Source organism: Ranitomeya variabilis, chromosome 2 (genome assembly GCF_051348905.1).
Source record: "Ranitomeya variabilis isolate aRanVar5 chromosome 2, aRanVar5.hap1, whole genome shotgun sequence".
Taxonomy (NCBI): domain Eukaryota; kingdom Metazoa; phylum Chordata; class Amphibia; order Anura; family Dendrobatidae; genus Ranitomeya; species Ranitomeya variabilis.
The window spans coordinates 457829532-457849721 of NC_135233.1; the positions used below are offsets into that span (position 1 = coordinate 457829532).

At 41.7% G+C, this 20190-nt stretch overlaps 1 protein-coding gene across 1 annotated transcript in view; it reads right to left on the bottom strand.

Annotated features, from left to right (window-relative positions):
- Positions 1-20190, bottom strand: part of LRP5 (LDL receptor related protein 5) — a 128383-nt gene that overhangs the window by 31810 nt on the left and 76383 nt on the right. The window contains exons 8-12 of the mRNA XM_077287388.1: positions 11162-11378; positions 9653-9942; positions 8476-8702; positions 2841-3025; positions 398-721 (exon numbers count right to left, since the gene is read on the bottom strand). Of these exons, the coding sequence (XP_077143503.1) occupies positions 398-721; positions 2841-3025; positions 8476-8702; positions 9653-9942; positions 11162-11378 (1243 nt within the window). The remainder of the gene's footprint in view (positions 1-397; positions 722-2840; positions 3026-8475; positions 8703-9652; positions 9943-11161; positions 11379-20190) is intronic.

The window sequence follows — 20190 nt, forward strand, 5'->3', positions numbered from 1 at the left end:
CATCATTACAACTACAATTCTAAGTCACTGCAAAGTCCCCATCAGCCGAGCTCCACCTCCAGGTCAACACCTGACCCAGCTGCTCTCTCCTCCCCCTGCCCGGGACTTTGCAGTGACTTATGATTGTAGTTCTACTGATGACTCATGCAGGAAAATTTGACATAGAGCTTAGAAGGATTTAGCTAGTCTGTTTTTAATCATGTGAGGTCATAGACCTAATGGAAAAGAGAAGAATAACCTGGGTAAAAAGGCAAAATGAGCAATTGTAAGAACACAGTGCTGTATAATATGATGACTGCAATATATTGAGATGATCGTAGCTTTGATGGTTATCAACAATGCTGCAGTCATTCAGAGCAGTCTGGAAATAAAAGTAATGAACTCTACGGGTGCGTACAGCTGCAGTTCTTGTTGTTGGTATCCAGGGTATAATGAGAGGAGCAGCTGCATCTGTATCCATTTGGCACAGCCAGGCAGAGCTGACTGCAGTGCCCATTGTTCTGCACACACTCGTTGGAGCCGTCCTGCCGGGAGGAGTGGAATACCAGAATGTCCATGACAAAGTCCAAGCGACCTTGGATCAAAGTGCGATTCTTGCCGTTGGATTTGTCTGCCCTTTCGATGCTGTGCAGGTTCCAGTCTGTCCAGTAGATGTAGTCACTGTACTGGGTAAGACCGAAGGGATGAGGCAGGTCGTCAGCAATGATCTCTCGGTTCTCCCCTGTGGAGCAAAAGAGGGGGAAGGTTCAGAATCATCCAATATAAAGACATGATGGCGGAAAGTTAGTGATGTAAGGGCTCATTCAGAAATCCGTTTTTCACGTACAAGTTCAATCCATGGTTTTCACGGAGAGCACTTGTACCTGGGATAGACTATAGAGCCATTCACATGTACGTGAACATTCTAGTTAAGTCACGGAGATATGTCAGAATTTGATCTGAGGGTCGGATCAAAATCAGCAATGCAAGTCAATGGGTCCGCGAAAAGAAAAAAAAAATTGGACTGAACCTGGGTGATATCGGAGTACTCTCGGACTGGCCGACAGGAGGACAGTGGATAAGCATAAGTAAAATTTGTGTACTAGGAGGGTCAGGTTATTATTGCATGTAGCTGAACAGTGGGCCCCAAGAATCAAATGTTACTGGTGGGCCTTTGTATTTGAGAACGGTCTGATTTTCAAGGACTGTCAGAATTGAGATTTTTTTTTCTATTTTTCCACAAATAAAGACAGAAGACACTCGGACCACACACGGGTCAACATAATGGGTCCATTTTTCTCGTACAAGAAAACAAAATCAATATGAATGATCCCTAAGGCAAACAACAGGAAACAAAGAAGTGGATTTACTGGCGAACTCTCATTGTAAGCTTACGTGGTCTGCTCTCAAATCCAGAATTTGTACCTATATTTTATATTCAGTATAATAGAATCTGATCTCTTACATAGTGGGGCAGAATACCGTATACACATTAGTTGTACAGTAGGTTAGTATATTCAACATACACGTAAGGTCATTATCTGCACCTTCGCACTGTTGCATTGTTTTTTTCCTTTTAGCTTCCTTAATGGATAAAGATAAGCAGCTTTCTAAATCGACTCTGCAACAGCAAAATGGTAGAAAATGTTTCATGAAGACTAAAGAGACGTTCACGTGGGGTTTCATTTGCAGCATTTTTTCCTGCGGCAAAAAACACTTTAAAGTACAAGCAAAGTGAATGAGATTTCAAAAATCCAATTCACACGATTTTTTTTTTTACTCCGCAGTAGGGTAATTTAAGCTTTTCCACAGTCGTATTCACCCATTCAAATGAATGGGAAAAAAATTCCTGACAGCTCTCTGCTTCTCTCAGTGTTAGAGATAGCAGAAGGTACAGGTTGTTCACAGATCTGCTGTGGAGAGGGAAGAAAGTATCTAAAACTTTATGTAAGGCTACAGTCACACTATGAGGATTTTGTCAGTATTTGTAAACCAAAACCAGGAGTGGAACAATCAGGGGAAAAGTATAATAAAAACATGTCACCACTTCTGTAATTTTCACCCACTCCTGGTTTTGGTTTACAAAGACCCAATGTATCAAAACTACCAAATACTGAGTGTGTGAACGTGGCCTATAACAGAGAAAGCAGGCTATAGAAAAGGAGAGGAAATAAGTGCAATGTTGGCATTGTGCTAATAATCCATAGCAAGTGAAGGCAGCAGCATACAACCTATATTACTGAGAGGGACACTCCCACAAGACAAAAATCTGAAACTTGGCTCAGGCAGCAAACTGCGCATTAAGGGGTCTGGAAACAAAAGAAGGACTGAAGAGTGCAATTTTATTAAAGCCAACAATGATCCCCATGTCGAAAGTGTCCATAGCCATTAATGCATGTGAACATGTATGGACCATTTAACTGCTGAAGAGCCACATTCTCCATACAATCTAGATCACAGCCATTTGCAAGGAATGACCATAAAACGCATGAAGTCATAATATTCTCAGACAGGTGGTGAAAGCGAGAATGAATGCAGTGCCTGAGACAACAGCTGGTTTTCTGCTTAAAACTGCGCCTTACATCATTACTTTATATTTAGGTTGGAGAGCCTGGTCTACCATTACAGACAGAAAAGGAAGAGTCTGGTTGGACTGGATATAAGGACGCTGCCATCAGTCTAAGCATCAGATTAGAACTCATGCAAGTCGAGACAAAGAATTCTTCAACTAGTAGTCCATAACCTCAGACCAGTGACAACTGAGGAACCTCCCAAAAAGCCGAACCTACATATGATGTCTGACAGATGTACACAGCAGGGAGAAGTTCAGCAGCACCAACGCCATGCGGTCCCACATTTACCTAACATGTTGGACGATTGGATCATGTTAGTGTCCAGGTCCGTCCAATAAAGTCTTTGGTCAGCGTAGTCAATGGTCAGATCATTCGCACGACCCAGTTTATCAACCAAAGTGATAATGTTGGTCCCGTCCATGTAGGCGCGAACGATCCTGGGTTTTCCTCCCCATTCTGTCCAGTACATGTACCTGCAATGATAAAGGCGTTAGGAAATGGAATCGCAGAGTTGGATATTGTTATATATATTCAGTGTGCAGCGTGTCTCTCTCTCTCTCTCATATATATATATATATATATATATATATATATATATATATATATATATATATATATATATATATATACTAGCTGTACTACCCGGCTTCGCCCGGGTTAATGACTGCTGTTAGCAAAATAGAATGTGTTAACAAAAATTTATTCTGCACACAAAAACCACAAAACAAATAGATAGAAATGTAATTATTAAAAGGCAAAAACTAAGCAAATAGAAGCATTTCACAACATATATTAGCTTTGTTATACTGAGAATGTCTTTGTTGCCTATATTAACCAATCAGAGCTCAGGTTAATTAACTGTAGCAAAATAGAAGCTGAGCTGTGATTGGTTGCTATTGGCAGCCTGATAAATCCCCAGCCAACAGGAAGCCCTCCCCCCTGGCAGTATATATTAGCTCACACATACACATAATAGACAGGTCATGTGACTGACAGCTGCCGTATTTCCTATATGGTACATTTGTTGCTCTTGTAGTTTGCTTATTAATCAGATTTTTATTTTTGAAGGACAATACCAGACTTGTGTGTGTTTTAGGGCGAGTTTTATGTGTCAAGTTGTGTGTGTTGAGTTGCGTGTGGCGACATGCATGTAGCGACTTTTGTGAGATGAGTTTTGTGTGGCGACATGCGTGTAGCAACATTTTGTGTGTTGAGTTGCATGTGACAGGTTAGTGTAGCAAGTTGTGTGCAGCAAGATTTGTGCATGGCGAGTTTTGCGCGTGGCGAGTTTTATGTGTGGTGCATTTTGAGTATGTGCAAGTTTTGTGTGAGGCAACTTTTGCATGTGGTGCAACTTTTGTACATGTGGCAATTTTTCTGTGTGTGCAAGTTTTGCATGAGGTGAGTTTTCCATGAGGTGAGTTTTGCACGTGTGGCGAGTTTTGCGTGAGCCTAGTTTTGCATATGGCGAGTTTTGCATGTAGCGAGTTTTGAGTGGTGACTTTTGTGTTTCGACTTTTATGTGGCGAGGTTGGTGTGTGTGTGTGGTGAAATGTGTGCTGAGGGTGGTATATGTGTTCAAGCACGTGGTAGTGTGTGGCGCATTTTGTGTTTGTGTTCATATCCCCGTGTGTGGTGAGTATCCCATGTCGGGGCCCCACCTTAGCAACTGTACGGTATATACTCTTTGTCGCCATCGCTCTCATTCTTTAAGTCCTCATTGTTCACATCTGGCAGCTGTCAATTTTCCTCCAACACTTTTCCCTTCACTTTTTCCCCATTATGTAGATAGGAGCAAAATTGTTTGGTGAATTGGAACGCGCGGGGTTAAAATTTCACCTCACAACATAGCCTATGACGCTCTCGGGGTCCAGACGTGTGACTGTGCAAAATTTTGTGGCTGTAGCTGCGACGGTACAGATGCCAATCCCGGACATACACACATACATACATACACACATTCAGCTTTATATATTAGATATACCTGTATGTAATCTCCTGTATATAGTATATACCTGTGTGTCATCTCACCTATATATAGTATATATCTGTGTGTCATCTCCTGTATATAGTATATACCTGTATGTCATCTCCTCCTATACATAGCATATACCTGTGTCATCTCCTCCTGTATATACTATATACCTGTAGGTAATCTGCTCCTGTATATAGTATATACCTGTGTGTCATCTCCTCCTGTATATAGTATATACCTGTATGTCATCTCCTCCTGTATGTAGTATGTACCTGTATGTCATCTCCTCCTCTATATAGTATATACCTGTGTGTCATCTCTCCTGTATATAGTATATATCTGTGTGTCATCTCCTCCTGTATATAGTATATACCTGTGTGTCATCTCCCCTGTAAATAGTATATACCTGTGTGTCATCTCCTGTATATAGTATATAGCTGTATGCCATCTCCTCCTGTATTAGCCCTCGTTCACACGTTATTTGGTCAGTATTTTTACCTCAGTATTTGTAAGCTAAAATGGCAGCCTGATAAATCCCCAGCCAACAGTAAGCCCACCCCCTGGCAGTATATATTAGCTCACACATACACATAATAGACTGGTCATGTGACTGACAGCTGCCGGATTCCTATATGGTACATTTGTTGCTCTTGTAGTTTGTCTGCTTATTAATCAGATTTTTATTTTTGAAGGATACCAGACTTGTGTGTGTTTTAGGGCGAGTTTCGTGTGTCAAGTTGTGTGTGTTGAGTTGCGTGTGGCGACATGCATGTAGGGACTTTTGTGAGATGAGTTTTGTGTGGCGACATGCGTGTAGCAACTTTTTGTGTGTCGAGTTGCATGTGACAGGTTAGTGTAGCAAGTTGTGTGCAGCAAGTTTTGCGCATGGCGAGTTTTGCGCGTGGCGAGTTTTATGTGTGGTGCCTTTTGAGTATGTGCAAGTTTTGTGTGAGGCAACTTTTGCATGTGTTGCAACTTTTGTGCATGTGGCAATTTTTCTGCGTGTGGCAATTTTTCTGCGTGTGCAAGTTTTGCGTGTGGCGAGTTTTGCACGTGTGGCGAGTTTTGCATGTGGAGAGTTTTGCGCGTGGCGAGTTTTGAGCGGCGACTTTTGTGTTTCTACTTTTATGTGGCGAGGTTGGTGTATGTGTGGTGAAATGTGCACTGAGGGTGGTATATGTGTTCGAGCACGTGGTAGTGTGTGGCGCATTTTGTGTGTGTGTTCATATCCCCGTGGTGGTGTGATTATCCCATGTTGGGGCCCCACCTTAGCAACTGTACAGTATATACTCTTTGGTGCCATCGCTGTCATTCTTTAAGTCCCCCTTGTTCACATCTGGCAGCTGTTAATTTGCCTCCAACACTTTTCCTTTCATTTTTTCCCCATTATGTAGATAGGGGCAAAATTGTTTGGTGACTTGGAAAGCGCGGGGTTAAAATTTCACCTCACAATATAGCTTTGACGCTCTCAGGGTCCAGACGTGTGACTGTGCAAAATTTTGTGCCTGTAGCTGCGACGCCTCCAACACTTTTCCTTTCACTTTTTCCCCATTATGTAGATAGGGGCAAAATTGTTTGGTGAATTGGAAAGCGCGGGGTTAAAATTTCACCTCACAACATAGCCTATGACGCTCTCGGGGTCCAGACGTGTGACTGTGCAAAATTTTGTGGCTGTAGCTGCTACGGTTCAGATGCCAATCCCGGACATACATACATACATACATACATACACACACACACACATTCAGCTTTATATATTAGATATATATATATATATATATATATATATATATATATATATATATATATATACATATATACATATATATACACATACACATACACATACACATACACATACACATACACACATATATATATATATATATACACACAGTACAGACCAAAAGTTTGGACACACCTTCTCATTTAAAGAGTTTTCTGTATTTTCATGACTATGAAAATTGTACATTCACACCAAAGGCATCAAAACTGAATTAACAAATGAGGAATTATATACTTAACAAAAAAGTGTGAAACAACTGAAATTATGTCTTATGTTCTAGGTTCTTCACAGTAGCCACCTTTTGCTTTGATGACTGCTTTGCACACTCTTGGCATTCTCTTGATGAGCTTCAAGAGGTAGTCACCGGGAATGGTCTTCCAACAATCTTGCAGGAGTTCCCAGAGATGCTTAGCACTTGTTGGCCCTTTTGCCTTCACTCTGCGGTCCAGCTCACCCCAAACCATCTCGATTGGGTTCAGGTCTGGTGACTGTGGAGGCCAGGTCATCTGGCGTAGCACCCCTTCACTCTCCTTCTTGGTCAAATAGCCCTTACACAGCCTGGAGGTGTGTTTGGGGTCATTGTCCTGTTGAAAAATAAATGATGGTCCAACTAAACGCAAACCGGATGGAATAGCATGCCGCTGCAAGATGCTGTGGTAGCCATGCTGGTTCAGTATCCCTTCAGTTTTGAATAAATCCCCAACAGTGTCACCAGCAAAGCACCCCCACACCATCACACCTCCTCCTCCATGCTTCACGGTGGGAACCAGGCATGTAGAGTCCATCCGTTCACCTTTTCTGCGTCGCACAAAGACACGGAGGTTGGAATCAAAGATCTCAAATTTGGACTCATCAGACCAAAGCACAGATTCCCACTGGTCTAATGTCCACTCCTTGTGTTCTTTAGACCAAACAAGTCTCTTCTGCTTGATGCCTGTCCTTAGCAGTGGTTTCCTAGCAGCTATTTTACCATGAAGGCCTGCTGCACAAAGTCTCCTCTTAACAGTTGTTGTAGAGATGTGTCTGCTGCTAGAACTCTGTGTGGCATTGACCTGGTCTCTAATCTGAGCTGCTGTTAACCTGCGATTTCTGAGGCTGGTGACTCGGATAAACTTATCCTCAGAAGCAGAGATGACTCTTGGTCTTCCTTTCCTGGAGGCGGTCCTCATGTGAGCCAGTTTCTTTGTAGCGCTTGATGGTTTTTGCCACTGCACTTGGGGACACTTTCAAAGTTTGGCCACTCGTTTTTCTTTACTTAGAATTTGTATTATGGCAAGAAAAAAGCAGCTAACAGTTTATTCAGTAGGACTATCAGCTGTGTATCCACCAGACTTCTGCACAACACAACTGATGATCCCAACCCCATTTATAAGGCAAGAAACCCCACTTATTAAACCTGACAGGGCACACCTGTGAAGTGAAGACCATTCCCGGTGACTACCTCTTGAAGCTCATCAACAGAATACCAAGAGTGTGCAAAGCAGTAATCAAAGCAAAAGGTGGCTACTTTGAAGAACCTAGAATATAAGGCATAATTTCAGTTGTTTCACACTTTTTTTTGTTAAGTATATAATTCCACATGTGTTAATTCATAGTTTTGGTGCCCTTGATGACAGTTGGTGCTCATAAAGTTCTATGGAGAACGGTAACTGTTTATCTGCCACTAGTTCCCCCCTCTCCTTCACAAAATAAAATAAAAAAAAAACATATATAAGCACAAACTGTCATTGCCGATCTCAGCAATTGCAAAACCTGTCTTCAACAAGTACAGATTTCACGGATTTTACCCATGAATTGAGAGTGAAAGGTTCGTCCGGGAGGAAGAAGAAGCCCATTTCTCTGACAGTATATATTACGTTTCCTATTTACACTTGTACTATTGATTTATGAAATAAAAACAACGGATACTCTTTAAGCACATATTCAGAAGAGGCCGTTTTATTTACAAGGGGTGGTGAGGGGGCGATGGTGACATCACATCGGCACATAGCTGCCAAGGTGCATGCATGAGACCTGTGATAATTAATGGGAGTTTGTCAGCAAAAGAGAAAAAAAAATTAACTAGACCTGTTTCATAACCAATCTACTGTGATTATTATTTGGTACCAACACCCCCCCAAAAAAGCAAGATATCAGGACTCATTGCAAACTTTATTGCTTACCCCTGTGCTGGATCCAAAGCAAGAGATCTTGGATTGTCGAGATCTTTCCAAACCAAAACCTGTCTAAACTGTCCATCAAGACGGGAGACTTCTATGCGGTTGGTACCAGTATCTGCCCAATAAAGGTTCTTTCCCATCCAGTCAACTGCCATTCCCTCCGGGTAATCAAGGCCAAACTCAATGACATGTTCTACAGAGCTTCCATTCATAAAAGCTCTGCTGATGGTCTACAGAAACCAAAAATGGAGACACTTTAATACATACTTTAGGTATTTCCAGCTACGAAGCCAAGTAACTCAAGACCAAAACTTCTCAAACTGCAAGGGGAGCTTCACCGGTGAGATGCCCCCGATTGCTGGTGGGGTTCACATTCTCCATCCATGAAGAAAATCAATCTTAAGGGTATGTGCACACGTCAGGATTTCTTGCAGAAATTTTCCTGACAAAAACCGGACATTTCTGCCAGAAATCCGCATGCGGTTTTTTTTCGCGTTTTTCATGCGTTGACGCTTTTTTGTGCGTTTTTTTCCAAATGCATAGAATAGCGGGAAAAACGCGGAAAATCCGCAAAATTAATGAACATGCTGCTTTTTTTACCGCGATGTGTTTTTTTCGCGGAAAAAAACGCATCATGTGCACAAAACATGCAGAATGCATTCTAAATGATAGGATGCATAATGTATGCGTTTTTATCGCGTGTGCACATACCCTTAGATAAATTGTCCTCTCTGTTAGCCCATATTTTTAGTTTGGAAACAGAATTGACTCTTTTGGCACTCACCCAGCCGGTAAGAAAAGAACAGCTTGAAATGTCAATCTCAAACGCCCTTACCTTCTCCCCTAGAAGCTGACCATGTGCCACCTATCTAAATGACCACTGCAGTCAATCGCTGTTGCTGCCACTAATTGGCTTCAGCAATCATGATCGAAGGTGGCACTTGATCATCCAAAGATGTTCCGAGAGAGGTTAATCGGAAACATTCAGGAGACTGGTAAATTGGGTTCAATCTCTAATTTTGATATACACTTCGACCACAGATGGCAAGACTCAGTAATCGCCATTTTCTAGTTGGTCGGAACCCAAACAATGACGAATATGATTTTAGCAATAGCATTTTTTATTTCACCAACTACACATGAAAGTGTAGACTACTAAAAACGTGGCGCAACATCGTACCTTGAGTGTGATATCTGTCCAGTAGATCCTATTATCCGACACATCGAAATCCAAAGCCGATGCCTCTTTAACTCCCGTCAGTGGAATTGCTACATTATTATTGTTGGTTTCTAAAGAAATCCTGTGAATCGCTGCCCTGCTCGTGAAAACCAAGAATGCCTCCGGGATGATGCAGGTTTTCATGTCACTCAGAAGTTCTAATCCCAACGGGCAGGAACATCGGATGGCGCGGGGGGTGAAGAAACAGAGGTGACTACAGCCTCCATTATGATCTGCACAAGGGTTGGTACCTGGAATAAAATGAAATTAAACCACTACCAAATTCTTTGAATTTTGTTGAAATTTGGCCAGCATGGCCTTCTAGAACTATTCCCGAGAATACTGTGCCGACACAACAGGCTAGATGGTTGTCAGCTCGCCAACTAAACGTGGCGGTGCTTGGTATGCCCGAATTGAAGAATTTCAATGAGGTACACCGTAAATCATTGAGTGGCGTGCACTTCTTAATGAATTTGGTGCCTCATATTCTATCAACACCGTCAATCTACGCCAATCTTCATGAATCGGCCCCATATTTCCTGTCATTTCAGAAATACTTTACAGCAATTTTGTTATCGTCAGAGGCAGGACTACAAATTCAATGACAGCAAACTACAGAGTTGATAACACAGAATCAGCTCCGACCCTGCTCCTCTCCGACTCACAAGGACTTTTGCACACGCTCATTAGATGTCTGTCTGTACGTCGCTGCTAATGTAAGTGTAGCATTTCTTGAAACAGGGAAGTCCGAGTAAAATAGCCCCGGTGGCCAGTGTGAAAACTGCAAGATTTTTATTATTATTATTCATTCTTGTGAAATACAACACAGTTGTAAAAAAAAAAAAAAAAAAGTAATAACCCATCCACTAAAATTTAAAGATAAAATTTAGTAATAAAACAAAGCCTGCACACTAAGACATGACAAACTAGCAGATTGTGCCAAGTGTACATGTGCATTGATGTTTACTTGTAAAGAAAACAAAGTAAGAAAACAAAATCCTTTAATTGTTAAAGGCACAAATAAATGTTTTCCTTTGAAGGTACATGTATATACCTGCAATCTTACGCTAATGTGACATGCTGTTGGACAATTATGAGCTTTTGCAGAGAAGGGGTGTGCTCCAGTATTGTAAAAAAAAAAGAGAACCTCGGAATGGAGAAATCTTCCATCTCGAGTTGGTAACGTTTCATGTAATGTCCATTTGAAAATGGTTCTGCAGTTCAGGTGCTTACAGCAGCCTCTGCATCATCCATGAAACAGCACATATAGGTTTACCAAAAAACGTGCCAATGTTGAGGTGGAGGGGAATATAAATTTACAGCAGTATACCTCCCTTATGAATATATCACTCCTAAGTGCAAATCTACTAACGAGCACATACTGTATAAGGGAAATGTAGATATGAGTGGTTCCTCTCTTTCTTATTCGCATGATATCAAATATACATGAGCCAATGCCTATAACCTTACCAAAAGTGTTGGTTACACTGGCTGCTTTGAGCCCCATTAGATCCGGCAGCTGATCGATTATTATTTCCCGACTCGCCGTGACTTTGTGAACTCTTTCGATGCTTCTTCGTTGCCAGTCCGTCCAATAGATGTAATCTCCAAGCAGGGTGAAACCAAAAATGTGTGGCAGCTTGTCTTCTATGAGGGTTTTTCGCATAGTTCCATCCACATTGATTACCTAAGCAAATAAAATAATATATAAATGATCACAAAAAAATCTAACGCAAAGAAAAAGACTACACATGGCACTGAAAGGATTAAAAACACGATTGTCTGTGATTGTTAGGAAAATTATCTCCATCATGAAAATTAAATTTGACCATTTGAAAAAAAAACACAATTTACCATTATAGATAAAAAAAAATAATATAAAACAAATTTTTTTTTTTTAAGTATCATTATAAATATGTAAGACTGTCTGGACATTGCTTCCACTAGGTGCTGAATTTAGCGATATCAAGCTCCATCTCTCATGGTAGAAACAGTCACAGGCCTACAATGGATGCAACGGCTGCATCCTTCTACCTTCACTGGTCTCTGTTCATAAGGAGCTTCCTGCCAGCCCAGCCTGTGGGGAAATGTATGGGCGTGAAGGATGAAAGTTCATGGGGTCTTTACTAGGACACCATAACCAGAATCGACATTTGACATACAATGCCAATGACATTGATCTGCGGTTCGGTAAAAAATGGGCATGAGGTTGTGCACACTCAAGAGCAATGTTCAGCACTGAACACTCCAATGGTGAAGGGGGTTGGTAGGTTAGGACCAGAAAACGGTACCTAGATGTGCCCCTTCATATGCGTCAATACAATGGAATTGGCGCACTGTGTTGGGTGAAATAGACTCTGTTCTATCTCCGGTAAACAATAGTGTAGTCAACCATCCAAAATAGACGTCTTCGAAATGTGGTGGTGGTGAAGGATTTAATCAATACCATGGATGGCAAGAAGAACAAACAAATCAATCTTGGAACAAATCCTGCCAGACATGTCACTCCAAGAAAGGACCACCAAGCAAAGACTTGCCTACTTTGCTCTCTTTGAAGGAGGTGTTCAATCACTGGAGAATCACATCATGGTCGGAAAAATAGAAGGAACAAGAAGTGGAAGACCAGCAACCAGATGGCTTGATACAATCGATGTGATGACTGAGAAGACCCTGGTGAATCTATCTAGGCTAGCACAAACTCAATCTTCCTACAGATCGTTCATCCATGTTACCATGACTTGAGATTGAGCTAAAGGCCGCTAACAAAAAAAAAAGTAAATTATTAAGTTCTACAAAAAAGACGCTGCCAATTTTCCTCATTACAAAAAATAAACACACCAGGTGGCAGGTCACAACAGTTTTCTGGTTTAAAGACATGACCACCGGTCCACCTCCAATCTAAGAGTGCTCCATGCCAAGCTCTTCCCTAGTGTGTGATCGAAGCCATGCTGAACTACATGGGCCGATTGTCTAGAATTACCCCTCTACAGGGCAGTGTCACATACTCTGGATGGTTCTCCATGCTGTTCTTTCGGCACCAATTAAGAAGGTTCCATTTATTTAAAGTTATCCCTTCTTATTTGGATGGGGGATAGCTTGTCTATTGCTAGGGGTCCCACCAATCCTGAGAACGGAGCTCTGTAGTTCAGTCTAATCTAAGGGACTGACTGAGAAAGCTGAATGATGTACTTGGCTTTTCCGGGAGTCCCAATAAAAATGAACGGATAACAGGCCAAGAATGTGTACTTCTGCCCCAATTAAGATGGGGGTTGTGTTGGACCCCCAGTGATAAGAATAGGGGATAATTTGTTGGGATTTTTTTTTTTTTTTTTTTTTCAAGAAAAAAAAAAAACATTTAAAAGAAGCTCAACATAGAAAATAAATTACAGCTTCGAACATATATCCAACTTCTAGAAGGACTCTTGATCTTTATCATTTTTCATCTTTGGAGACATTTTGGACGTTTGCAACCAATTATTCAATTTCTAAAAAAAATTGCAAATTAATATTGTAAGTCGAGTGACTGCAATATATTAAAAAAAACAAAAATTGCACTCAGAGCAGATCACAGTTTCCGTCGGGTTGTTCTTCTCCCCTCCATCAACAAGTCCACGTATCTCGTCAAACAGCAAATAATGCCCTATGATTTCACCAACATGCCTCTTCATGTTAGCCGTCCATAAAACAAGTCGTGTATGTTATACTCACTGATACAGAGAGACAATATTGCAAAAGGCGAAAAAAAAATATTTTTTTTTTACATCTAATAACAGGGATTATAGCTTTTAAGTCCGCAGGAACAGAAGACTGCTGGGTAATTAAGGATATTATAGCAGAGAGGCACCAGAATGTACCTTGATATGCCTAATCCTATTTCTCTTCAATGACAGAAGCACGTTAAGCTCCGGAGTGCTGGATCACCACACCTTATACTCTGGAGGAGACTGACATGAGGATTCTCTGAATGAAATCTACACTCATCACCTCGGGGAGAGAAAATGAATGGAAGTCTTGGAGGAGGAACATCTCAGACAGAGGAGATGGGAGCGGAGCCGCAGGATTGCATCTGTTAAGACTTTTATCAAGACTTTTATCAAGAGACCCTGACTTTTCCACGTCAGGACTGTAGGCACACGGACAGTTTCAGCCTATGTTCACACGAAGAGGTTTTGAAGTTTAGATTTTTGCAGAAAAGAAGCCGTGTTACACAAAACCAGCAAAAGCCATGAGGTTCCAGAAATCTCCTGGACACTTTTTTTTTGACATGGGGCTTGTTCACGCTTTCAATTTTCACGTACGAGTGTTATCCATGTTATTCCCAGATAGCACTGGTGCCTATATTTTACGGGCCTGTGAACATGTCAAATTTTTTCCTTGTACCAAGTGGTCTGTGGAAAATATCAGCGACATGACAGATTTTGATCTGAGGGTTGGATCAAAATCGGCAGAGTCGGTGGGTCCATGAAAATATCAGACCACACTCTGGTGACATCTGATTTTTACGGACTGTCAGAAAGGAGACCGTGGAGATTTTTTTTTTTCATCACTTACGAGAAACTCGAGACCCAAACGCGAGACCCAAACTCTAGGAAAACGAACCGGTCAGCAGTCAATTAAAACATTTGTACCACTAATGAATGGAAGATAAAAGCAATTTCCTGGCTAAGTGATCATAGAACAAGAAAAGATGTAGAACCAGTATGGATAATATTTATTGAATCAGAGCTTCCAAAAATCTTCCTATTGAGGTCTCATCAGCCAGAACATGATTATAAAAAGACTGGTGCTCATTTATGTTGAAATAATTACCAAAATATATTCCATTTGATGATCGATACATCATTGACAACGTGTTTCGCCTTTGCCAGAGCCAAAACGCGTAGTTTACGATGGACTGATCATCAAATAGAGTACATTTTGGAAAACCTTTTGAAACATATATGAGCGTCAGTCTTTCTACAATTATATGCAAGTGGAAAGACATCCCTTGACACAAGCACCGCTATCCCAAGAGTGCCGACTAGAAGTATACGTGGAACAGTCAGAACTTGGTGATCTTCATCCAGGTCAAAACTGCCTCCGAAGCCGATTTAGGAGGTGAGGGGGGAGAATGGTCGTTTTAAAAACCACTTTATTAAAATTGTATTGTTTGCATAGTCAAAGCTTCTGTATAACATTTAATTCCACTTTACATCCATAAGAAATTCAATAGATTCATTGAACAGTTCTACATGCCAACAAACCATTCTGCAGGAATGTTCTTAAGACGGCTTATAAAGTCTACTCGAGGGAGAGCATGAAAATTATTTTAAGACCAGAAAGGAAACGGATACACATTGGGCTCACAGCAGGACATATCCTACACGAATTCATCAGCACATTTAAAAAACACAAGTTCAGACTAAGCTAAATTAGAACTTTCACAAACTTTGCATAAATAAATAGCACAAGCGAATATAAGAAACTTTCTAATATATCTTATCAGAGAATTCTGCTTATGATATTTCTCCACTTATAAAAACAAACAAACAAAAAAAAAAACATTCCCACTCCCAAACCTCCATCCTGAACTCATCATTCACTCTGGAAAAAAAAACCCACAAAAAAACAGATGAACCCAGTATTGGTCAAAACAGTACAGACCTCCAGAACAGTGAGAAGTCAGGCTACACATCCTATATGGAGAGGACAGTGAAAAAACAAAACAAAAAACAAGCAGAGGAGACACAGAAAGGTTGTGCTGAGCATTCTAACAAGACTATTACCTACTCTTCAGAGCGGAGTTCACATCTACACAGCTCAGTACTGCTTCAGAATGTCATCCATGGAGCTGCTGTTTCGGTCTGTGTGCTAACTAAGGAATGAAGCGCCGGAATCCCGCTCTTTAGCGTATGGCAGACATCATAGCAATTATTTTTCTCCTACAATCTCAGACTTAATTGCAAGTGAAGGGAGTTTATAGATGCTGAAAAGGCAGAATAGAAGTCGTATAATGGCCAGGAATAGGGTTATTCTGCATGTACACACCATGGTTTACTCTGAAAAGTTAAGTGAAGGTGAAAATGAAATTAGGCAGTTAACCCTATTGGGGAGATTGGTTGGCGACAGCTTTGCATGGCTCTGTAGAGTGTTTTGAGGGCCATAAAAGAAATCGTGAAGAAAAATACTAAGTGATCGTAACGCAGTAGAATAATTTTGAAGGCACAAGGGGGTTAATGCAAGGAGGCACAATATAGGTTTAAGAAAAAGGGGAAAAATAACAGGAGGAAAAAGGAAGGAAAGCAGACAAGGCGTCTCAATCTCGGCACCACAACATCCATCGTCTTTCGGGCTCCTAAAATTGGAAGGGTGGGCGACGAGAGCGACACTTCTACTGCTGGTTTAACTCTTGCACCAGATAATTACAACATTCATGAGCGGGTTCAGCATGTCACCGCTGTTCTCTCTTACGCCAAGTAGATGTAAGCCATAAACCACTACATCTAATTCCCCCTTCGCTTCTGACACAGAAAGGAGACAGAGCGGAGAACCCGGCTCGTTTATTTTGAAATAGGTTCAAGTCTTGCACTATGTAGACGCTGTGGTTAATATTCCCGGAGGGTCCTGTCCTTCCAATAACCCTTAGAAAACCTTATTCTGTAGGGGGGAGATTTTTGCAGTCTGTCTCCATTTATTAAACAAGTCTTCTGTTGATATAAACTAAAGACTGGTCTATTGTCCGCTATGGGTGGTGGACATGATGGAACATATCGGAAGCCTTAGAACATTTATCAAATTAATCTGAAATAAGTGGTCTTATTTAACTAAACAAGAAAACATTTCTAGATGATTGACATTTACATCATCCTTGACGTTCGTTCACACTTAGTCAATACATTTTCCCAATTTTTCTGGGAAAACGGGAACAATATATCAGGGAGCAGAAGGATACGGAATGTACACCTGCGCAGATTCTGTTGCACCCATCTCCATTTTTCAGCTCCATCCAGAAAAATAAAATAATCTAAGACTCTATAGTGACCACCACAACAAAAATCTGTGCAACTGACTTCATACTGATTTTTTTTTTTTTTTTTTTTAATGGGTCAAATTATTTTTGCAATCTTCGTAAGGCTGCTCATGACTTTCTACAGGGATGCAGTCAACAAGAAAAGTAATGCTACGCAACACTACTTCACAAAAGTTAATGCACAGTGGAGTGAGTATTAAACAGTATATGCCAAATTATTAGTAGAGGCAAGTATGGCAGACTTAGAAATGGTATCATATATTGCTATATCATCTCCCATATTTTTATGTATATTAGTAAAGATAAGTATACAAGTATAATTATACATACTAAATGGTAACAAAGAATAAATTGCCTAAAAAAACTAACTAATGAATTACAGCATGTGATGTCAAAATAAAGTGCAAGTGCATATATCCTCTGAATCGTAAAGAAGCTAATCATTGTGCAATATGTCAGAGTGACAATAATAGGCATCAGAACGGAAGATGGAGATAATGAAAAGGGAAAACCTTACTTTACAGTTTTGCTGACCCATGTGTGCTGAGTCCCAACGCGCGTTTCACCCTGCTTCCTCAGGGGAAGTGTATGAAGGGTAAGCGGGAGGGTGGTAGTATTTAAGGAGTCCCTGAACCAATGGGAATAGATGGTGTCAACCCCAGGTGCTTGATAATGTTGTTAGCGCTCACTTACGTGAATAGGAGGTCACATGTGTACAATGTCCACACAGAGCTCCCCGCCACACATTATTATTTACCCATTCAGCCCCTGACACAGCATGATGTCCCCACACAGGATAAGGTCCTCACAACACCCCCAAACCAGAAGAATGTCCTCACAAAACCCTCCTAAAATAAAATGTCCCAACATACAGTAGGATATCCCCACAAAGTTCCCCAGTACAGTATGATGCCACCAACAAAAGACCGCCAAATTATGTCAATGTTCAGTATGACGTCCACACAGTTTCTAACATGTACAGACGCACACAGGCTCAATGGCAGAAAAACAAGCTGACAACTCCCAGTTCGATCATTGTATTCACGGATATCATACAACGTATGCAGAAACCAGTGAAATTGAGATGACGGGTGAAGGGCAACCGAGTGGTGCGGGACACTACTGTTTCCAGCCTCGTGGCTGTCCCGGTTGCGTGTTGCACTGGAACAGTCAAAAGGCTGCAGTCAACCACAGTTTTGTGAGGCCCTCAAGTCAGAAGCTCCATATATGACCTAGAGTGAAGGCGATGCTTTGGCAGACATCAACCGTCTCGTATTTATCAGCTTGGCTGCCATGCAATACTTAACTTCCTTTGCAGCAGCCAGAAAATATCTGGTCGACAGTGGTTTTCCCTTCCTAAACGTACCGAATTCCAAAGGAACTGGTATTGTTCGTGAATCGATCACTTTTGGGGAACATGGTTGTCCGCTTCAAACACTCAACGTCCATAACCTGCATGAACACCGGAAACATCTACTGATGCATTACCATCACGTTCATTTCGACACGTGGCAGTATACAGGAATGTTTTTATCTTATCGTTATGCAAGAGAGTCAGCCCATCATGGATCTGATATGGATTAATGTACTGCAGACAACACAACAGCTGGGAGAAGAATGCTCGACAGGTGCACAGCTTTCCACCAAATGGTTTCTTCTCTTGACCTGTACCTAGCTTGTACATCGCCCGCTTCATCTTAGCAAAGGTCAAGGACGAAGCCGACACTAGAGGAAGCAACTAACCATTGCAAGGAATATTTTCTGCTACACATTTTGGCTTTGACTTTTATGGAAGTTTTTATTCTCCCTACATATGGAACACCATCTAAAGAAATTGCCATTTTGACTCCAGTGTTATAAAAAAAACAAAAAAAAACAAAACATACCACATGTCTCACACTATGCGAATGCTCAGATGATTTTTCTTTAGTTTTTGATGCTGTTGAGCTCTGCTTTTTAAAGCACTACTGTAATTTGTTCATTGACTGCAATTTAACGGCATTGTCTGTTTGGAATCTACCCGAGACGTCTCACCTGCTGTGTTCATGAGTACCAGTTCATGGAAATCACCCGTATATGCTAGCCTGTGTAAGAGCAGCTTGTTACCAGTACAGGTTCGGATTCATGGTAGGAAAAAATGGCACACAAAAAAAATATGGTGCCATGTGGCTACTAAGAACACTCACCAATAGCCTGGAAGACAGTCATCAGAACAAAGGACGGGCTTGCTCCATCCTCAATTGAGCCCATGGTCCAGTTGACACTCGCCATTTTGAGAACTGTCCTCCCATCTTTCTTCCTGCTCCCTCTTCGACAGCTTACAATCTGGCTTCCGGTCACACCACTCCACTGAAACGGTCCTAGCTAAGGTCACCAATGACCTATTAACCGCAAAGGCCAAGCGACACTTCTCTGTCCTCCTCCTCCTGGACCTGTCCTCTGCCTTTGACACAGTGAACCATTCCCTATTATTACAGACCCTCTCATCCCTTGGCATCACAGACTTGGCCCTATCCTGGATCTCGTCATACCTAACTGACCGGACATTCAGCGTCTCCCATTCACACACCACCTCCTAACCTCGCCCTCTATCTGTCGGAGTCCCAAGGTTCAGTCCCAGGGCCCCTGCTTTTCTCCATTTACACCTTTGGCCTGGGACAGCTCATAGAACCTCACGGTTTTCAGTATCACCTCTATGCTGATGACACACAGATCTACATCTCTGGACCAGATATCACCACCCTATTAACCAGAATCCCTCAATGTCTGTCCGCTATTTCATCCTTCTTCTCCATCAGATTTCTAAAACTTAATATGGACAAAACAGAATTCATCATCTTTCCCCCATCTCACGCGACCCCCCCAACCTACCTATCCACTAAAGTAAACGGCTGCCCACTCTCCCCAGTCCCACAAGCTTGCTTCCTCGGGGTAATGCTTGACACTGATCTCTCCTTCAAACCACATATCCAAGCCCTTTCAACTTCTAAACCAAGAATCTGCAAAAACCCTAGTCCATGCCCTCATCATCTCCCGCCTTGACTACTGCAAGCCCCTGCTCTGTGGTCTCCCCTCGAACACTCTCGCATCCCTACAATCTACTCTAAACTCTGCTGCCCGACTAATCCACCTGTCCCCCCGCTATTCCCCGGCCTCTCCCCTCTGTCAATCCCTTCACTGGCTTCCCATTACCCAGAGACTCCAGTACAAAAGCCTAACCATGACATACAAGGCCATCCACAACCTGTCTCCTCCATACATTTGTGACCTCGTCTCCCGGTACTTTCCTGCACGCCACCTCTGATCCTCACAAGATCTCCTTCTCTACTCCCCTCTTATCTCCTCTTCCCACAATCGCATACAAGATTTCTTTCGCACATCCCCCTTACTCTGGAACTCTCTACCACAACATATCAGACTCTCGCCTACCATCAAAACCTTCAAAAGGAACCTGAAGACCCACCTCTTCCGACAAGCCAACAACCTGCAG